General features: G+C 45.1%; 2 protein-coding genes across 3 annotated transcripts in view; one reads left to right on the forward strand and one right to left on the reverse strand.

Annotated features, from left to right (window-relative positions):
- TPRA1 (transmembrane protein adipocyte associated 1) overlaps positions 1-20008 on the reverse strand; it is a 66642-nt gene extending 46634 nt beyond the window's left edge. The window contains exon 1 of the mRNA XM_033925897.1: positions 19858-20008. The gene's annotated coding sequence lies outside the window, so the exon portion shown is untranslated. The remainder of the gene's footprint in view (positions 1-19857) is intronic.
- PODXL2 (podocalyxin like 2) lies at positions 3836-21003 on the forward strand. Of its 2 annotated transcripts, XM_033925893.1 has the most exons (8): positions 3836-3979; positions 8433-8726; positions 12713-13440; positions 14770-14844; positions 16202-16358; positions 17357-17418; positions 18625-18804; positions 19869-21003. In XM_033925893.1, the coding sequence occupies exons 1-8, from the start codon at positions 3886-3888 to the stop codon at positions 20073-20075; spliced, it is 1797 nt and encodes a 598-aa protein (XP_033781784.1). In that variant the 5' UTR covers positions 3836-3885; the 3' UTR covers positions 20076-21003. The 2 variants fall into 2 exon arrangements, with proteins under 2 accessions (XP_033781784.1, XP_033781785.1); XM_033925894.1 differs by lacking the exon at positions 14770-14844.
- Positions 21004-22023: the final 1020 nt, after the last annotated feature.

Here is a 22023-nt window from a genome sequence, read left to right on the forward strand (position 1 = left end):
CGGTTTGTTGTAAAGAATTCTAGCATATTCAGGTGCATGACCATAAGGTTTTATAACAAAGTGTTCCCAGTTTGAACTTCACACGGGCCTCAAATGGGAGCCAGTGAAGCTCTGTGTAATCACTGTTGGCTGATGTCACTTACGCTGCTGTCTATGGAGAAGCCAAAATCTCAGCATCTTTGGATTATATATCTATACTGGTTCACTATTCAAAAGTATCACAACCTACAGACAATCTAATCTGCCTAAACATCAAGCTGCTGTTTATAAAATGGCCTGATTTATCTATTAATGACCTTTTGAAATATCTATAAACAGTAATGTGACCTGGCATTTCAATGAGGCCATTCCCTGATTAATTGGTTTCCTCGGCAGTGGTGGATGCAAAGCCTGTCCTGACCTAGACTAAGCACATAGGATCCTGAAATACAGACTTGAAGGGAAAAAAAAACCCCAAGACTGTAATGAGACATACATCAAACGCACAAAATAGAACATGATGGCAGGTAAAGACCAGTGTCGGTTCTGTTTAGACCCTGTTAAAGTACGGAGAGATGTGCCATGCAGTATTCCAGGTTCCAGCCCTGATTAAATCAGTTCAGGAGGAGACTGCCTTGGTGGTAATTCATCAAACACAAGCACTAGATTTATTAGAAATAGTGCAATAATTCCAATATCTACCAGTCATATTTTACCTATCTTTGTCAAGTAGGCAATAGATAGAAGACATAAAAGATCATTTTGTTTTGAAATTCAATTGGACAAGTTATAGCTCTGAAATCGTGCGCAGTCCATGGAGTCGTGCTGAATTTATATCCCCACCAGTTTCTGAGAGGCCTCTCTCAGCCCGTACAGACCCGGGTCAGCCCTGAAATACCCAGGACAGAGTTCTGTATGATTTAGGTCCGTTTGGCTTTTGTTACCCTAACTGAATTGCTGCAAACCCTCTGGCCGTGTTATACCCCCTTCCTGATGACGCTTTGAGCGAAACTCTAGTCGAAGGGAGGCCAGTAATCCAGTGATTTTGGGGTTTTTTTGAGGTCTCACAGATTTTAGTGATTAAATGTCCAGCATTATTATCAAGTTTCTGCCCCCATTAACGGGTTCAACAAACCAGATAAGTAGTGCTTATTTCCATATGCTTTATGTTAACATATTAATGTCTATATGGAGGGCAAGAAGAGGGACACTTAAGGTGCTATGATGGTCCCTCTGTACAACCATTGCTGGCATTTTTTATGACACTGTTTGGGTGGTGACTGGGCAATGTATTTAAGTTTGAAATTGAATGTGCACATACCACTTCAGTATCCTTCATTGAAGGTTTTTTCTTTTGTTTGTTATATTTATTTATTTTTGAAGAAGGAGGCTGGTGGAGATATACATTGTTTTGCACTTTAACACAAGCAATTAGGATTGTTGCTCCTGGACTGTGTTTTGATTTAGGGTAGACCAGCTCAGCGATTTTAGAACTTCAGCAAGGTGCTTACGAAGAAGGAGATTGTCTTGAGGACTTAAGTACAAAAGGCAAGGCTGCTTTCTTATTTGCAAACTTATTAAGGGATCCTTTCAACAAGCTGTGGTAAATTTTGCACTTATGTAGCATTTTGGCATTAATCTTGCAGTAAGTGCTGGCAGTGGGGCAACATCTGCTATATATTTACTGCACAGGACAGAATTAAGTGCAGTGTCTGATAGCATGGGCACTGCAATGCTATCATGTGTTGCGTAGAACATGACAAACTTCTGGCCTTGGTGCTACTGCCACCTCTCACGCCATGACACCACCGTTGCCCTCCCCTAAGCCACCACCCTGACATAACATAAAAATAGCCTTACTGGGTCAGATCAATGGTCCATCAAGCCCAGTAGCCCGTTCTCACGGTGGCCAATCCAAGTCACTAGCACTTGGCCAAAACCCAAAGAGTAGCAACATTCCATGCTACCGATCCAGGGCAAGCAATGGCTTCCTCTATGTCTTTCTCAATAACAGACTATGGACTTTTCCTCCAGGAAATTGTCCAATCCTTTCTTAAAACCAGTTACGCTATCTGCTCTTGCCATACCTGGCTCCTCCTCACTCAAGCATGCGGATCTCCCTTTATACATCTAGGGTCTTCTGATTCCCACTCCTGCAGCCCAGCTCCATCACTTTCCCAAACAATGTCCCCTGTCAGCTAGGACGCTCCCCCCTTCCCTACTTGGGGGTCTGAACGGTTAATATGTCTTCCAGGGTGGCAGTAGTCCCTCTCTGTTCCAGCTCAGATTGGTGCCTCTTCCAAAATGATGTCTGGTTCCTTGTGGTTGTCTCGTGGTACTGCAGTCAGCCTTGCCACCTGAGGTACTAGGCTGGTGCCTGTCATCTTTCATACTGTACTCCTATAGATGATATCCAAACCCACAACAATTTAAAGCTTCAAGATGATATTTTTGGATATATCACTTTCTAGATGAGTTATCAAAGTGGTTTACTCTTGTTGAAAATATAATATAGACTTTATAAGGTAGATATATGAAAAGAAAAGTTATATCCCTTGGTGAAGAGAAAGGAGGGGGGTGCAGGAAAGAGAACTTAAGTGTTCTGCTATCTGACACACTCAGCACAATAGATAGGGAATCAACATTGCTCTAATTCACAAACTGCAACTCATCCAAAACATTGCCATAAGACTTATCTTCAACCTGAGAAAATATGACTCAGTCACAACCTTCATCAAACTGGCTACCCATCCCATCACAAATAACATTCAAAATATCTTGCATCGTTCACCGAATACTTTATGGAAACTCTGCGGCCCCACTCGTTCAACTCTTCTCAATAACATGGTCTACTTCCCGCAGAACCCTCAACCGGATGCTACTAAATCTCCCATCCACTAAAGATGTTCACTACAAACGAATTTTCCACTTCCTAGGAGTCAAAACTTGGAATGGCCTTACAGAAAAGACCAGACCTGAACCTTGCCACATCATCTTCTGAAGAAAACTGAAAACCCATCTGTTCGATATTTAATCTCCTTTACCCACTCTTCTCTCCCATTCCCTTCCTCTCCCTCCTACCTATCCACCTCCTCTCTCTCCCCTCTTACCTCTCCTTACAGTTGCCTTGAGCCTGTATAGGTATGAGCGACTCACAAATAGAAGATTAGATTAGATATTCTGTTTCAAAACTTCATAGAAGTGGTAAGTTTTGAGAGGCATTTTAGATTGTTGAGGTAAGAAAATGATACCCAAATAGGAAAGGAGGGAATTAGGACCAGTAACGCTAAGGAAAGGCTTACCAGTAGGGAATGAAGTAGCAGGAAAGCGGGATCAGGAGCTACTGGGACTGGGCTCTTCCCTGTGCCAAATTCTACCCAGTGCCTCCTGAGGTTCCAGGCCATTGTGAAATGATGTCCTCATTCCCACAGGGAGCAGATGGAGGTGGGGAGCCTTCATCGTGGGTTATTCTTTCACCTGACCTCCCCCTTTCCCCCTGGGTGCACTTTCATGACAAGCAGAGAGTCCACAGTCTGCCAACTCACTCCTGGGAAGCTTTTTTTTTTCCAAGTGTGGCTAATTACTTCCTTTTTCCCACTGCAGCTGGAGGGAATGGTGGCCTCTGACCTGCATTTGTGACAATTTCAGCAGTGAGAACAAAGTGGCCTTCTGAAGCCCAATTCTTGGGACAACCTTCACTCCCTGTTTTGTGTTTCGTCTTCATTGTGGTTGAGCTGTTGGGATTAGAGGTCCTTTACATCACGTCTGCTCAGGCCTCCCTCCCCCATCACTGCTCTCATTGGTGCCTGAGGTGCTCTTTAGGACCCCGGGGGAGGCCCGGCCGGGCCCGGCACTGCGCAATTGAGCGCTGCCAGCGCCGGCTCAGCCTCTTGCAGAGCCCGGGAGATGCCCGGAGGTGCGGGGGGCGGCCCCGATCTCCTGCTACTGAGGATCCAAAGGGCAGAGATGAGCCCCCTGCACCGTTTGCTCGTTGCCTTCGGTGAGTATTTGGCTTTTTCCAGGGGGGGATGGAGAGGGCGGGAGGAAAGGAGAAAAAGGGGGGAAGCAGCCTTTGTTTCGTTTGGGGCAAAGTTGGGAAGGTGTAAAGGAAAGAAAAGGAACCGTTTGGGGAGGGGGAGGAAAAGGGCAAGATGAGCCCGTGCTACGTTATTTTCAAAGGCAATCCACATGGAGCACCTTCATGTCCCTGATGCGCTGGAATTAGGGCCTTTTGCATCACCCTTGAAAATAATCCACATCATCCCAGCTGGGTTAGTTTGTTTGAAGTGGTTCTTAAAAAGTGATCACTGTTACCCCCACCTTTCTCCTCCTCACCCTTCAACACAGAAGTGGCCCTATTTCAAACATCCTCAAATGATTCTTTCAAATCTTTTCCTATCAGAACACAGAGTAAAGGAACTGGAAGCATAATTGCTTTGGGGGGAAATTGCATCTGTGGGGATGCTAATTTTAATGGGAGTCTCGATTAGAACAGTGATCTGCCTGCAAAAAAACTCCTCCTGTATTTGAAGTCCTTTATCTTGTCTTTTCCTTCAGGAGGGCTTATTGCCAATCCTCTTGTCAACCAGCTTTTTCTCAGGTTCCTGGGCTGGGGGGCTCTGGGCAGGTGTGTACATACAAAGGGCCCCAGCACAAGCCAGTTCTACAATGACACTGCCACCAGCTGCTGCCACCCTAGGGCGGCGCTTCTGGAGGCACACCAAGGCAGACGGGTTTTCTGGATCACCGACAATGAAAAGGTGCATGTGACAGATTTCCGTATAATGGCTCTCTGCTCTGTGCAAATTTGCTGAAAACCTCTCTTGATGTGATGCTAGGAGAGGACTGAGAAGCACTACTTTAGGGTGATTATAGAACTGGTGCGTGAAAAGTAGAGAATGACACGGTGACAGAATTCATCACCGTTCCCGTCCCGTGTCATTCTTTAGTGTCAATCTCAAGCTCAGTCTTCTTCAATGCAAGGCTTGAGGGTCAGTGGCTGGGCCCATTCAGACTCGGATTCTTAGGTGAGCCAAGTATAGGACAATCAAGCCATTGTGACATCACGGATGAGGTTAGCTCTTAGGCATTGGTTAAATGAGGCATTATGACATCACAATACCAGAGACTGTCATTCTTTAGCATCTATCTCATTATCAGTCCTTTTACACCAGTATTCTTCAATACAAGGCTTGTTGGGCCCATTCATACTCCGATTCTTTCCTCTCTCCTTCCAGAATGATATGGGGATAGTTTCCTGCAGTTATCTGGGGGGACAGGAACGGTGATGAATTCTCTAGTGAGACGCACCTCCTTAAGCTTCTGTTCCTCATCTCTCTTCTCTTCTTTCCGCTTCTGTTGTTCTTCTCTTCAGTGCTGCATTTTCTCTTCTCACTGTTTTGTGGCTTTTCTCGGATTTTGTAGCTCTTTCTCCATGGTAGTCTATCCTGCTTTTCCACCACTGTGTCCTATTTCTCCATCTTTCATGTCACCTCTTTAACGCCTCCTCTCGCAAGCCTTTGTTTCTCTTTTCCTCTCCCTGACCTTTTTATCTGTTTCTTCAGCATCTGCAACATTCCCTCTGGCGCTGCCCTCCTTCAGCCAGCCTAACCAGGTGGCCGGAGCCCATCCAGCTGCTCATCCTATGCTGTCTCTGCCAGCACCACAAACCTTTTCAGAACGCGCAGGCCGGCATTTCCTGGCAGCTGATTCACAGCCCCCAGAAGCAGCAGCCAGAAATGCCGACCTCTGGGTTTTCAAAATGCTCACAGAGCCCCAGATGGTGTAGAGGTCATGGGGCAGGCACTGGGAGGGATAGAGGTTCAGACCACCATCTGGGTTTACTGGCTGTTAGCAGGTCTGGCATTGCTGCAGTGGTGCAGGCTGAATGACAGTTTGCAGCATTCCAGGCAGCTGGGCGCATGCTGCATGACCATGCGTGTGTGCACTTTGCAGAAAGCCACCTTGACTGTGGCTGCTGGGATAAAAACGTGTTAATGAAGGCATGTCGAGAATAATGCCGCACCTTGATTAGAATATGATTGAAAGCAATTACTGATCTTTGCTGTTTTACTCCCCGCTGACCTTTTAAAATTTCTCTGCATCACCGCTTCTGCTAGAGTGGCAATTTTGCACAGAAAATAACTTCTCTAAGTACACAAAAGCCAGATCATTCTGCTGGGCCTTTTCCCTCTTAAAAATCTACCTTTGTTGATGATCATAACTTATTAAACAACAAGGTCCCAAACTGCAAAAGGATGTAGAAAATGAATTCAGGGAAACTCGCCAAAAGATTTGGTCATAAATACAATAATCAAATAAATCAGTACAATATCAAAAATGAAAAGAATGAAACAAGTTTTACAATAAGCGTCTAGTGTCCTCTCGAGCTACCTTTTGCACAAGGGACTGCTGCAAGCTGCAGCCATTTAGTAAAGGAAGGGGAATCGCGAGGGGGGGGAGGCCCGTCCCAGACGCCATCTTCCTAAGGTCACCACACCTCTCCTCTTCTCCGTCCCCCCTCCGCTCCTCTCCTTGCCGCGCACACCCCTTGCCTTCCCTGTATTTTTTTTACTTCCCCGGCACGAGGTTACCACCTGGCGCCTATTTTGGCATCAGCGCTCTCTCTGATGTCACTTCCCTGGACCTGTGCCTAGGAAGTGACGTCAAAGGGCGAGCCAACACTAATGTGGGCATGCTGCTCTGGCTGGAGAAGTTAAAAAGGGGCGGGGAAAGGAAAGGGGGGTGCACGGTGGGGGGGAGGCCCTAGACCCAGTGGTGTAGTAAGGGGGGGAGCAGTCCGCCCTGCTTCCATCCTCATTTCTGTTCCCCACCGTGCGCATGTGCCCTTTCCCTCCCTCGTACCTCTTTAATTTTCCCGGCGCGAGCAATGTCAGCTCTCTCCGACGTTGCTTCCGGGTCCCGTGCCTAGGACGTTGGAGGGAGAGCTGACACAACGCGGGCAGCAAGTTCGCGATACTGCTCGCGCTGGGAAAATGAAAGAGGTGGGGGGGAGGGAAGGGAGGTGTGCGTGCGGCAGGGGGGCCAATGCCTAGGCCAGAGAGCCTGCCGTCTGTGTCACTCCACCTCCCGCAGATCAATTCTAGCTGCTCTGTGGACTTGTCTATTAGCATTCTGCTGCTCCTGCCACAATTGTGAAAAGTGGTGGGCTGAACCACTGAGGTTCAGTCTTTCAAGATGGCGGCAGGAGAAGCAGGATACTGGTGGATGCCTTCCCAGATTAAATAAATATTATTGGTTCATGGGGACAGGTCTCAATGCCCTGGTCCATAGCCCCAGGGGATAGGACTCTGTTTTCACTCCCTCTTGAGCTACCCAGGGCTAAGGGCCTGTGTTGCACTTTTTCTCCACACGGTATCTTTATTCCATTCCTAAAGAGAGTACAAGAAATGCCAAAGTAGCATTTGCCAAAAGACCTGCTAACAGCTAGTAAACCCATCTGGTGGTGAAAGAGGGCCCAACCTCTATCCCTCCCAATGCCTGCCCCAGGACCTCTACACCATCTGGACCCAATGCCAAATGCCACTGGTGCACTTTCTTCTTTGTTAACATTTTTTAAAGCCTTTAACTCATGGATTGTATGCCTACCACACTATCCTCTAGCATGGTGTTTTTACTTTAGATCATGAAAATATCCTTTTTTTTTTTTAAATATCTTTATTCATTTTTACATTATACAATCAAGTGTAAAAGAAATCAAATCATACTGTACATTCTTCACTTGAAATTCTACAATCATTTTATACCATAGATTATCTCCCCTCCCTCCCTTTTCATATATTACCCCTCATAATGTCATAAAACCCACTCATCCCCCTTCCCTCTACACATATTTAATGGGGATAAATACAATTATTTATTATAATACTCAATTAATGGTCCCCACACCCCTTTAAATTTCTTATAATAACCACTCTTAATTGCCAATGTTTTTTCCATTTCATACACTTGACAAACCGAACTCCACCAAAAACAATAATTCAATCCCCTATAGTCTTTCCAATTATATGTTAATATCCTTGTTCTAGACGTGGCTCTAAAGGTTAAGAATGCCATAGCATGCTTGCTAATTTCATTCCAAGAAAAGATGGTCTTGGTAAATCCTCGTATAGCCGAGAATGTTAGTGGATTCTGGTTTTAACTGTAACAACATTCCATAAAAAAGTGGGATTTTGATACTGAGGGTTTTTTCCTAGGTTTTCAGAACATTTTGCTTCTTAGAATATTATATCTAAACTCATGAGTATTTGTGTTGTAAGAGCGAGTAAAATGTTTCATTGTACTTAATAATTGGTGGGGTGTCTATTTCTTATAATTTAAGAAAATGACCCATGAGAGCATTTCCACATTTAGATACATGGGAGACTTTTACGAGTGATGTCTACAAATACTGAAGAAGTGAAAAGATCTGTTCTCTTTGTCTTTTGTTGAAGGGCCTCTTTGTCTTTGCCTTGCTGCATCTGAGGAGCCCACTGTGGACCTTCTGACCTCAACTTCATTGGTAGACTATGCAATACCTCACCTGGAGATCCTTGAATCTTCAGAGCACACAAATGGGGGCGGTAGAGAGCCCGAGGCTCTACCCAGCCTCCTCCAGGCCTTCCAGGGATCTGGCTTCTCTAGCCAGGAGAATGAAGAGGAGGCCCTGATATTACAGTCTCCCCAGTACTTGTGGGAAGATGGAGGAGCAGTGAATGAAAGCAACTTGGATCTTGGGCCTCCATCAGGTAAAGGTTCCTCTTTCTTGCAAGAATCTCTGGAAATCATAAAACTATAATTGGCATCTGCATGTGACTGCTGTGCTCAGTGGCATAACAAAGGTGAGAGGTGCCCCTCCCCTGCTCTCATCTCTGCTCCTCCCTCTTCCCTGATCCCCCCCCGCCATGCGCACACCCTATTCCCTTCCCTGTACTTCTAATTGTTCACTGCCTCGAGCAACAAGAACTTCAGTGTGCTCCTCACGACCCCGTTGGCTCTTCCTCTGACATCACTTTCTATGCGCAGCACCCGGAAGTGACATCAGCAGGAGAGATGACATCACGAGGAGCACGTTGAAATTGTTGGTCACGGCAGTGAACAACTAGAGGTACGGGGGAAGGGAAGGGGTGAGCGTGTCTAGCGAGGGGAGGAGTGGGAAGAGAGGAGGAGAGATGCCGGTGCCCCCACTAACATGGTGCCCGTGGTGGACCGCCACCCTCCCCCCCTTACTACGCCACTGGCTGTGCTCAGCCTTTCCAAAAGCCAACTCTAGGGTGTAAAATATCCCAAGATAGAACGGAAGAAGCAGGAAGTTGGGGGCGGATTGGGGGAGAGAGGAAACAAATACATTGAAGGAGGGAGGAGGAGAGAGCGAAGAAAAGCAAATGTAAAAATACAGCAGAAGATGCAAGAAAAAGCCGACAGAAATAGAGAACTAAACTAAACCTTAAGTTTATATACTGCATCCTCTCCGTAAAGATAGATCTCGGCACGGTTTACAGGAACTTTAATATAAGGAAGGAAAAACATAATAAGAATTAGTGATTATAAACAGGGCAGCGAGATTTGCATTTTTGAAAATAGCCAAGTTTTCAGATTCTGCAGCAGGGCAGGAAGGTTATTCCAAAGCTCAGTGATTTTGAAGAAAAAAGATTTCCCTAATTTTCCCACATAGATGACGCCTTTTAACAAGGGGAAATATAGTTTAAGTTTTGGGGTGGATCTGGTAGTGTTAGGTCTCACAGAATTCCAAGATAGTGGAATTAGGGGGGGGGGGGAAGAATGCCATGCAGGATCTTGAATGTTAGACAGGCACACTTAAAGTGAACCCTAGAAATTACTGGAAGCCAATGAAGTTTTGACAGAAGCGGGGAACGATCAGCCTAGCCGCAGTATTCTGGATCCGCTGAAGCCTTTTCTTGGTTAGATAGATGGAGCAAAAATCTCATTAAAGAGTTGAGTAAAAAACTCCAACCAAACAAACAATGTTTCTACTCCTAAACATTTTTAGCCAGTGAGTAACTTTTTCTTCACTATTTTTCCACCTTGGCTTTCTCAGATGTGCTAGAGCTGTAATGTCTAATTGCTGCCATAATAGCTGAGAGGTGAGAACATTTACACAGAGGTGATAACTGCTTTGTTTAATCCCAAGTGCTGCCGGCTCAGCTCATTTGGGGAGAAAACAGCAGGCGGCAGTGCTTCTGTTTCTTTTCAGAATCTCTATCACTGCTGCCATTATTGCAAACCTCAGAAAACTCGGGGTACGGCTGCCCTTTACTGTAGACTAATGACGTGCAAAGTCTGAAAAGAGCCCAGGCCGCTGGGGAATGAACATGAGAAAAGAGTGTAAAAAACATGCAGAAAGCAATATAACTAGAATCTTGAAGAAAAAAGAGAAGCAGGCATGGAAGTGAGGAAATGAACCAGGCAATGTTGCTATTTTGTTAGCAACTTGGTATGAAGCTGGATATCAAAAGAGCTACGAGCTCGTGAGTTCTGTTATCCATTCTGTAGAAAATAGTTTAGAGATGTGGGGAAAATGTGATGTAAAGTAGTGACTTAAGCTAGAATAGATTTGATAATATATTGAGTCTGTCCATCTTTTTTCATGGTAACACTTTTAGAAAGTATCTACACACAGAAATATTATTTGTTTATTATTTGGGTTCATGTAACTCATGGTAGTGTACAGCAAGGATTAATCAAACACAAGCAAGAGACAATTGCAACAGTAAAAATATTCAGATTAAGGTCAAGATGATGTTGAGAGTAGACGCATGATCGGATCTCTCTCCCTGAGCGCTTGGCTGGTGGACGGATGCTCAGGCCAGTGTTGACTTTCCCTCTGATCTGATTTCCTAGCCCCGTGACCCAGAAGTGATTTCAGAAGGAGGCAGGTTGGCACGAACAGCAGGCCAGAGTAGTTGCTCGCACTGGCAAAGATTTCCAGAGGTGCAGGGGGGGCGGGAAAGGGAGGGCACAAGCGTGGTATGAGGGGTGGAGAGGTGCCAGCGCCCCCACCAAGACGGGACCCAGGTCAGACCACCCCACCCTTTACTACGTCACTGGTTATGGAGCTATCTCTTCTAAAGTGGACTCAAAGGGAGAGATATTGTGAAGACAAATTGGATTAATTAGAAGAACTGCAGACTACCATAAATGGGAGAACTGTGTTTTTGAGGAAAATTAACAGAGAGAGAATTTGAGACTATTGAACTTTCCATGATCCCCAATGTTATCAGCGGTGGAAATGGCTAAGAAATACTTTTGAGTGACGTTGATGATTCCAACTGAAAATATGCTCCCGATTGTATGAGCACAATATCTTAATATTCGGAGTGGGCTGGTGAGCTCTGTGTTGACTGAAATAGTCAGATCTCCTCCAGGAGAGATGAATTAAAAAACTCCCTGGCAGTTGTAGCTGATAGGACAACTCTTGTGACATTTGCGTTGAAATATGATGCGTAGAAACATGGTTTTTGATCTTATCTAGGTTCAGTAATTCGTATTTTTCCTGATACCTTACAAGTGTCACAAAAAAGAAGGAAAAGGTTCTTGGCTCTTCAACCAAGAGTTCTTTCCCCTGGTGCCACTTATAAATTGAGGTTTTCTGCAAAATGTTGTATAATTTATGGTGGTAAACATTTTTGTTGTTTTGAAGCAAAGCAACTAATAGAATTGATTGTGGCCAGAGAAAGTGGTGTTTTTGTGAGTTCCGTCAATCATAGATTAGCACAAACCAGCTAGCAGTCATTTGCAGTTGGTGCTACTATTTTGTAATATGATTTTCTTCTAGATATTAACCTCCCCCCCCCCTCTATATTGTGGGCTAAATAAGATAGAATATTTTTTTGGCGGTATTTTCTATACCTTTTTTTTTTCTTGGATCATTTCTGAATCTGTATTCACGACATATGTATGATGCTTGTTTCTTAATTTAAATTCAAATTAAAAAAAAAAACCAAATTACAATACAAAGAATGCATAGTATGCTATATTGCAATGTCAACACAATACACAATGAAACATAAACACAGGATGGCAGATCTGCCCATCCGCAGCATCCACTATCTCTTCCTCTCCCTAAGAAATCCCACTTGCCTGTCCCACACTTTCTGGCTCCACCACCTCTACTGAGAGATTTATTTGCTTAATTTTATATCTCATCCTCCCCGACGAGCTCAGAACGGCTGACATGCATAAAGCACTGACAAATTATGAATTTACATTTGTACAGTAATGTTAGATATACAGAGTCAAGTTTAGCATACAATTTGGTCATCTTAAGTTAACATACGGTTGTTCTATCTTCAGTTAACAGAGTGGCTCTAGTTCAGCGTACATTAGAATACATATGGTTGGGAGGGAGTGACTGGATTTATGGGAAGAGGTAAGTTCTATTGCTTTCCTGAAATTCAGAAGCCCTTTGAGGGATCTGATGTGAGGAGGCAATAGCTTGGTAGGAAATCGGAGTAGGAACATCATCTGACACTCTGGAGTTGGAGGGCGCAACCAAGAGGTATTTGCAGACATGTTCCTCCTAGGAGTAGAGAGGTTTAACCTAATCCCCATCATCTGGGCTTTCTTGCTGAGACCCAGGAACACAACTTTGGACTACTTTAAAATAATCATAAATTACAAACCAAAATGTTTCTCATCATCAGTACAGTAAAATCTAATGAGGTTCATTTAATCACTGGAGGCTCTGACTGCTTTCTATTTTCTGTTTTTGCAGGTTACACTTCTCCAGTGTTGAGAGGAGATGAGACCCATTCTAAAGTGGATCTCTGGGAAACAGCAACTCTACAGCTGGTCACAGACACAACAGACCATGCGGTGCACACAGCTTCCTCCCGATCACTGGTGGAGGAAGAAGCGCTGATCCCATTAGGCCAGGATGGACGAGCACACATCCGCAAGACACATTTGCATCACATTCTTCTTGCTGACTCTAGAAACAAGGAGGAATCCCCCATTTCTGTGCTGCTGACCACAGCCTCCAGCAGGCTTACTTTCGAGACCCAGCCAGCAAGGAGAAAGGAAAGCCCAAAAGAAGAGTCTGGGTCTAAGAATCCATCAGGTTACGACCCAGGCACCAATGTAGAACCAAGCTTGTTGCCGGTGTTCCCTGTTCTGCTTGCTACAGCAGAGGAATCAGGGAAGATCCAAGAAAGTGTTCCAGAAGATCTTTCCAAAGTGAACCTCGGGATGGGGCAGCTGGATGTGGTGCCAACTGAAACTGCCAAAGACGAAGAACTTCCCCTGGAGATAGATTATGACACTGTGGCTCCCGTGGGCTCCCCTGGCTTCTTGGTACCATGGGATGAGGCAAATCAAGTGCTTCAAACCCCTTCCAAAATCTCTAGAAAAGTCATGACCACCCATACCCCACCAGGCAATCGTGAGAACAGGGGTATGCTCAGGGCAGCTTTGCCCACAGAAGAGCCACTGCATTCTGCACAGGTAAGGGAGGATAAAGTACTACAACAGAAAAACATAGAAACATAGAAAGGTGACGGCAGAAAAGGGCTACAGCCCATCAAGTCTGCCCACTCTACTGACCCACCCCATTAAGTCTGAGTGCTGCTCGACCCATGTAGGGATCCCACGTGGATGTCCCATTTATTCTTAAAGTCGAGCACGCTTGTGGCCTTGATTACCTGCGTCGGAAGTTTGTTCCAGTGATCCACCACTCTTTCTGTGAAGAAATACTTCCTGATGTCACCTCTAAATTTCCCTCCCCTGAGTTTGAGCGGGTGCCCCCTTGTGACCGATAGCCTAACTGGGTGACAGGCTATTTATTTCTCATGTTCCCTAAGAAAGTATATTTGTAGTCTATCAAATAAAGGTGAAATGGCAAAATACCACAGAGGTGTGGGTCACAAATAACACTTAACTGGTCCTACCCTTTAGCACTGCCAATTCCAGGATGTCATCTGTTTTGGTAGAACTAAAGAGCCAGAACTGAAAAACTGTTTGGTGCTAAGGTTACGTTTTTTGAGCCTGGCACAAGAAGAAGGATCCATTCCAGCTTGCTTATGGTTGGCACTGAAGGGGTGGCCCAGGAGAAGGATTTTTGCAATCCTCAGCTTGCAAGGATTGTTCTTCCTGGTGAAAAGATCAATAAAAGACCCCCCTTTTTTTGACGTATGAATATTAATCCACCACCTAATGTGAGAATTATTTTGGAAAATTTGAGTTGCTTTATGTCCTGAGCTTTTTCCCTCCTTTATAGAGTTTAAGCATATATAGGGGCATCAAAGGTGTCATTAATTGGCAGGAAGGCACCTATGTGCACTAGGCATTATTCTATAAGCTACTGTCAAGTGCCAGATTGCCATACTACAAGCAAGTGGAGCAGTGGCATAGCGAGGTGATCACCCCCCAGTGCCACCCACACGCCCCTGCCAGCCACTAACATGGCATATGTAAATATCGGTGCACCACTGCCGACTTATGCCAGTATTCTTTAACAGAATCTTTGCGCCAGGAGACCACTGTAGGATTGGCATGGCGTAATGGCGTTTAGACTGAGGGGCCATGTGAAAGCATTGTTCCGATGGTATGTTGCGAACATTATTGACAAGCCGTTTTTTAAAATTTTTCTATGTTGGATTCTCAGTTCTGTGTTCTGGGCTGTTTAACTTTGTAGCACCTGATGAGAACAGTGTGAAGCTGGACCTGGGCTTGGTCTTGGTTCCTGGTGTGTCTGCCCGTCCATCTCTCTCTCTCTCTTTTCTTTTTTTTTTCCAATAAAATTCTTTGTGCACGCGCGCATGTGCTTCCTTCCAGGTGATGTGCAAAGACTGGAGCAACCTGGCAGGGAAAAACTATGTCATCTTGAACATGTCTGAAGACACAGACTGTGTAAGTGAGCATTTACCGCACTGGCACAATGAGTCCCTGTGATACAAGTGAGCTCCAGATTGAAGCGGCTTGGTCTGTCCTCCTCTCTCTGTTAACGCCTAGGGGATTCATTATTAACATGCATTCAGGCAATAACGCACGAGATTTGCCACTCAATACATCTCAAATGGCAATAATGTTAGTTTAGGTTACCACATGCAAAACACCTCGGGGATAATAGGTGACTATAGCCAGCCAAATAAACCCCAGAGTTCGATCATCTGCACTGAATATTTGGCGCTACTTTCAGTGACACTGGCCTTTGGAACTTGTGCAGGTTCCGGCCGGGTCCAAGCTCAATATTGGCCAGAATCTGCCTAAATCTAGAGTCCATTGACACACACACAACAGCATTTTGAGCATCAGTGTGGTTCTTGAAATGACCCTCTTCACGGATTTCTAAGGGAGAGGAAGGGATAGTAGATGGCGTGCGTAGGCCATATGGTCTTAATCTGCCTTCATTTTTCTAGGTTTCTGTTAGGGTTATCTTGACTGCTTAACCTGTTTGCAGCACTTGCATCCCTTATCTGCCCCTTATTGTCCTCTAGTAACCAGATCTTCTATCTGATAGTGTGTGCAGCACGAGCTACTTGAAGCTCCAGGCCAGCCACTAGTTTAATACTTTCCCAGTGTTTCTGTCTCTCTGTGCTGGATAACTTAACTCTGGATTTTTCTATGGAATCCTTGGTTGTATGTCAGTGTTAGAACATAAGAACATAAGCAGTGCCTCCGCCGGGTCAGACCATAGGTCCATCCTGCCCGGCAGTCCGCTCCCGCGGCGGCCCAAACAGGTCACCAGAAGGGGCTCCATTGCCACCTTGGTTTCTCATTTAAGTCCTATCTTCCCATCGTAGTCCTAACCCTCCGATCTTGCACATGCACGACCTGTTGGGTTTCTTTACTTATTTCCTGGTTAGCTTTCTATACCTGTGTTACATCCCAGTACCTCTCTCAGTATCCCACGATCCCTTTATCCCTCAGGAATCCGTCCAATCCCTGTTTGAATCCCTGTACCGTACTCTGCCTGATCACTTCCTCCGGTAGCACATTCCAAGTGTCCACGACCCTTTGGGTGAAAAAAAACTTCCTTGCATTTGTTTTGAACCCATCTCCCTTCAGTTTCTCCCTTCAGTTTCTCAGGGTAACTGTGTTGCCAGACAATCTAGAGGGGAAAATCATAGAGGAGACAATCTGAAGAATGTCTTTACTGTAAAGTGACAATCCTTAGGTTCATACTGCAGACCATGGACACATTTTAATTTTTCAACTTCGTAAGGCAGAAGAAACCCCTCCGATAATTCAGTTTTCTTTCTTGCAGGAGATGTTTCGATTGCAGAAAGGACAACAACTGCTGTCCATGATGGAGGGAGCTTTCTCCAGAAAGTCAGAGCAGCTACAAACAGCATGGATGATTTCTCTGAGCAAACCCAATGAAAACGACAAACACTTGCTCATGACATTAGCTGGAGAAGAGGGTGAGTGCAGTGGCATAGTAAGCCCCCCTCTCCAAGCCCCCCCGCTCCTTCCAGCTCCACACTCACGCTTTCCCTCCCCCCCCCCGGTACCTCTAAATCTTCGCCAGCACGAGTGGCTTTTCTCCAGCATGCTCCTCGCACCAGCATTGGATTTCCTTCTAACGTCACTTCCTAGCCCTCGTGACCCGGAAGTGATTCAGAAGGGAATCAGGCTGGTATGAGCAACAGGCAGGAGACGTTGCTCGCACTAGCAAAGAACTACAGAGGTATATGATGGGGCTGAGAGATGCTGGCACCCCCATCAACACAGCGCCTGGGGGGGGGTCTGTCCCCGCCGCCCCATACTACACCACTGGGTGAGTGACCAGTCAATGGTCACATGTGCATGGTCATTCTGGACAACTGTTGGGTCATAGTGATAGTCATCAGCTTTTGAAACGTCTTAGCTCCGGAGGTGGTGGTTTGCCTCCACTGGTTCTTTGCTATCGAATGAGTATCTATCTCTGACTTTGCATTATTTATTTGTTTATTAAAAAATGTATACACTGCATATAACTATTATTGCATATAACATAGACATGTCAAAACAACATCGTTAATCGTCCCTGTTATAATAGGGATAGAACACAAATTCAATCAATTTAGAAGTACAAACAAGCTTTAAATCATACACTGTCAGAAAAATTCTTAACATAAGAAGGCATTGGCAAATAATTGAGTTTTCAGCGTTTTCTTAAAATTCATCATCCCCAGGCAAGGCATTTCATAGTTGTACGCCAGCCACGGATATCATTGATGCTCCAATCCCAGCATGTATAGTCGACATTCTACCCTCCAAACTTGTAAGAGTCAACATAATTTTCTTTTTCTTGCATCATCCTACGGAATGATGCCCTTCATATGAACCCATTTCCTTTATAAATGTACCTGGAATGAACTACTGGTAATAGGAGAATGAGTCACAAATATTTTGCTGACGTTTCTGTTTCTAATATTAGGTTTGATCCCTATAAATGATGTTCTCACTGCTCTAGAAGACATCAAGAGAAACCTAACAGAGGTAAGGAGTGTTCTAGTTTGGAAATTTCTCTAGGGCATAAACTATTGGTTGGCAAGTTGCTGGCTGTTTGCATAAGTAATTGTACTGACAATTCAGTGTCACTCCCTCGAGGCAGTTTGGGGATTTGTGAATTTGGTTATTCATGAGTCTCCAAACAAGCAGCTTCCCTCCCGCCTCCACAGCTTACCTTTAAAGCCCTGGTGGTGTAGCGTTGAAGCAGGGCAGGAACGATCTTCCTATGTTCTTGCCTTGTGCAGATTCGGTCTAAAAAATGGCTGCCGCAAATTCCTGCGGTCTCGCGAGACTGCCACAGGAACTCGAGACAGCCATTTTTGATAGTGGAGCTGCATGGCAGCGTAGGAAGGTCGTTCTTGCCTTGCTTCACTGCTACACCACCAGGGCTTTAAAGGTAAGCTGGGGTTATTGGCAATTTTTTTTTATATTCGCGATGGAGCGGCACCCCTAACCCCCATGGCTATGAAGGGAGATGCGTATTGGAGCCTTTTCAGCTGCTTCTGAAACTTGGTACTAACGCCAGTTGAAAAGCCGGACATGTGACTGCTAGTATTTTGTAACCTCTGTGTGTAAGTGCTGGTCGTGTCCTTGACCCACCCCTCTTGCAGTTGCAAAATGGTGCTAAGTGACACCAATTACTACCTATTATTGGTTGTTAATGCTAATTATGTTTATTGAAAGCTTCTATACCTCAACTAATGGCTGAGGAGTCAATTCAGAGCAGTTGGCATGAACTTATGTAACGGTGTTTTACTATAGAGTTGCGTTTTCTGAGACGGTTTTCAATACAGACACATTTTATACCCTAATCAATCAACCCCCACCACTTGTGCCCTCCCTTCCCCCCAATCTTCGCCAGTGTGAGCAACTTTTCTGGCCTGCTGTTTGCCCGCCAGCATTGGCTTTCCCTTTGACGTTATTTCCTGGCCCGTGACCAGGAAGTGATTTCAGAGGGGAGCCAGCTGCAGGCTGGAGAAGTTGCTTACGCTGGTGAAGATTTAAAGAGGTGTGGGGGGAAAGGAGGGTGTGGTGTGGGGAGGGGGCGGAGAGGTGTCGGTACCCCCACCTCCCCCAGCCCTCCTTACTACGCCACTGGTCCTGAGATATGATAGTGTCCTATTTGTAAAGGTGAGCATGCCTCTAACCCCAGTTGAAGACTTGACCATTTTATTCCCTCCTGTGAATTCCTAGCTAGGCATTCAGAACTATTCAACCATCACTAGCTGTCTGTCACGGCCCAGTCCATCCCACAGTGATTACGGAAAGCTTTTTGTCATGCTGGTCATCATCGGCTCCATCTGTGCCATGATCATTGTGTCTGGTCTTATCTACATCTGCTGGCAGCGCCAAGTGCCTAAACTGAAGAATATGGTGAGTACTGGATTCGGCAGAAGGCTTTGACCAGGGCGGGTGCAACCGACAAACCCAAGATTAGGGTTACCAGATGTCTGGATCGCCCTGACCATGTCCTCCTTTTCAAAACCCGCTCCTTCACCGCCCGTACCTTTTCAATTTTCCAGGCGAGAGCAATAGCATGAACTTGCCGCCTCCGTCATGTTGGCTATCCCTCTGACGTCATTTCCTAGGCAAGGGGCCCAGAATTGATGTCAGGGAGGCGACACTAATGCAAGTAGCAAGTTTGTAATGCTGCTCGGGCAGGAAAGATGAAAGAGGTGCGAGGGAAGGGCGCACGAGAACAGTGTGGGGGGGAGGGGGAGAACGGGTGCCTGCACCCTGTTGAAAGACAGCACCTGCAGCGGTCTGCCCCCTCCCTCCTTACTATGCCATTGACAACAAGCAAGCTGTGGCCGAGACCACCTTATTGGACTAACTCAATACTTTTGGATCTCGCCTGCATTTTGGGGGTAATTCTTGGTAGATCATCCAAAGTTATGTACCAGGATGACGCGTGCTAAGCGTGGATTCTGTCGTAATAGTTGCATATGCGATTGCTATTATAGAATATTAGCAGAAATCTCAATTTACACATGAGCGCTTACACCAGCTCAATGGCAGAAGCAAAAATGCTCATCTCTTAACAGTAGGTAGTTAAGTGAATAAATGCTAGTGTTCTATAACCCACATGAGTAACTGCCTGACCTGCCCCCGTCTTGCTCATGCCTTTCTCAGGTCCACACCCCTCTTGGAGTTGCACACAAAGGGAAGTTACATGCCAATTAGCACCAATTATAGCTAATGATTAAGGCCAATTAGCATCTAACTAATCTATTAAATTATGCATGCAACTAACCTTATTCTATGTTGCACATGTAAATTTATACACTAGTTGGAAATCTGTGCGCGCAAGGTTGTCGAATTAGGAGGTTTGTTGGTTCTCTTTTCTACAGATTCAAGTAGACTAATATGGCAGCCGTAACAGTGCATAATGGTAACGAAGCTTATGCTGTTTACTTTGTATCTTACCTTCCTTTCAGTCACATGGTGAGGAGTTGCGCTTTGTTGAGAACAGTTGCCACGACAATCCAACTTTGGACGTCACAATGGATGGTCAGTCAGAGATGCAGGAGAAGAAAGCCAGCCTGAATGGTGGCACTGCGGCAGCTCCTGATAGCTGGAACATTTTCCTAAATAAGAAGATAAAGGATGAAGTGGACACGCTGGAGGAAGACACTCACCTTTAGGGCTGTTTCCAGCAGATGGCAGAAGCCAAGGGTCACAGGAGGGAGCTAAGAGACATCTTGGAGGAAGGAGAGCCACTGGAAGACTTCTTTGCAGGACTTGGCAGTGTTCTACATGCTGCTGCCGGTTTTTGGAAAGCCCCCTGTTAAATTAGTTGGTAGCACCGATCTAGCCTGTGGTAGCGTCATGTCTTAGCACATGCCCTCGCTAACATTGCTTTCTGATAGTATCAATTGAAACAACTTCAGTGTTAACTTGTATCTCCAGCTCTCAAGGAGTTTTTGCAAGCATGGAAACATGTATGTAGTAAGCTGCAGCTGGTCCTGACTGTCCGCTTGTTTCTCTAGTCATGGAGCTATGCTCGCTGTTTAAAGTCCCATTTTCAGGATTTCCACCTTTTCTGTAGCGTCTGGCTATTATGTTGAAACGCACAACCCTGAGAGACTGCTGCTATTTCTTCATACTGTGCACCTTACTGAAGGCAAAACACAAATTCCTAAATGCCTGGGTAACATGCTATCATAGTAAATGATGGCAGATAAAAGACTAGTGTGGTCAATCTAGTCTGCTCAGCAAGCTTGTTAGAGTTTTAACTGTGACCCCTTCTTCCCCCAATGCCTTTGACTGTTTTCATGTTTCTTCAGTCCTGGAGGTGAGGAGTGGCCTAATAGTAGAGTGGCTGCCTCTGCACTCGGAGGCCTTGTGACCCTGGGCAAGTCACTTAATCCTCCATTGTTTATGTGTAGACCGCATTGAGTGGTTCTAGAACTACTAAAAGGTGGTATACAAATACCTTTCCCTTTCTCTGTATGAGCTGTTCTGGGAACATAGTGTAGGCCAGAGATGTGTGAAATGTTTTGCATCAAATGTGCAACCCCCCTGTCTCCCCCTCCCCCATTTGCAAAATAAAAACTTCATTTTTGGAACATCCTGAAGCCTCTTGTCATCAACGTACTAATTGTGCAATATTTGGACCTGTTTGCTAAAAGATGCATTTTCTTGTGCACAGATCAATTTTGCTAAACCTAACGTCAGTTTCTTGAGTACTTACTGTGTTTTTTTGTCTTTGCCTGTGAAAAGAGTACATTCAGCCCTGTGGCAAACGTTTTCACACAAAAAAGGTGAATGTGCCCATTTCTCGTAAAATTCTTTTCAAAAGGAAGAACGGGCTGTTCAATGCTACCGATCCCAGGGCAAGCAGTGGCTTCCTTCATGTTTGTCTCAATAGCAGTCTATGAACTTTTCTTCCAGGAACTTGTCCAAACCTTTTTTTTTTTTAAACTCAGCTCCACTCACTAACTGCTGTTATCAGATCCTCTGGCAATAAGTTCCAGAGCTTAACTATTCCTCCTCAAGAGTTTTCCTTGAGACAATCTTTATTTCTATGAATTCAAAATATAATACATATGAAACCATATACATAAAAGGTCCTGTAAATGGAGACTTTTGTGTACCCTGGTTTTGAGGCTTCGATTTCTCTACGACCCATAACCACACCTGGAGGCCGAAACACGGACTGTGTCGGGTCATCAACGGGATCCTTCCACAATAAGGACATTTCATTTATGGGACCTCTTATTTATGTGGCTTTATTTAGAAATAAAGATTTGTCTGCTTTCTCTTGCACAACCCATGGGCTAATGCTCTAAAAGCCCTTTGGCATGTGTAAAACAGTTTATAAAATTACCCCCACTAGGTGTATAAAAATATCAGTAAGAACAGTAATCGATCTGGGTGCCACATCTCGATGTAGCTGTGTGCCCAGTGGTGGAATGGGCTGAAATCGGTTTGTACTTAAGCCTCAAAACAGTCTATTTGTATATCTCATTTAAATTTTCTCCTAAAAAGTCTTTTCAGTTTATTAAAATGATGCTTTGAACAGATACGGTAATTCTCTGATTTGATTCCCCCATACACTGAGCTATACTGACACCTTGTGGTTGCTGGAAA

Source organism: Geotrypetes seraphini, chromosome 17 (genome assembly GCF_902459505.1).
Source record: "Geotrypetes seraphini chromosome 17, aGeoSer1.1, whole genome shotgun sequence".
NCBI classification, from domain to species: domain Eukaryota; kingdom Metazoa; phylum Chordata; class Amphibia; order Gymnophiona; family Dermophiidae; genus Geotrypetes; species Geotrypetes seraphini.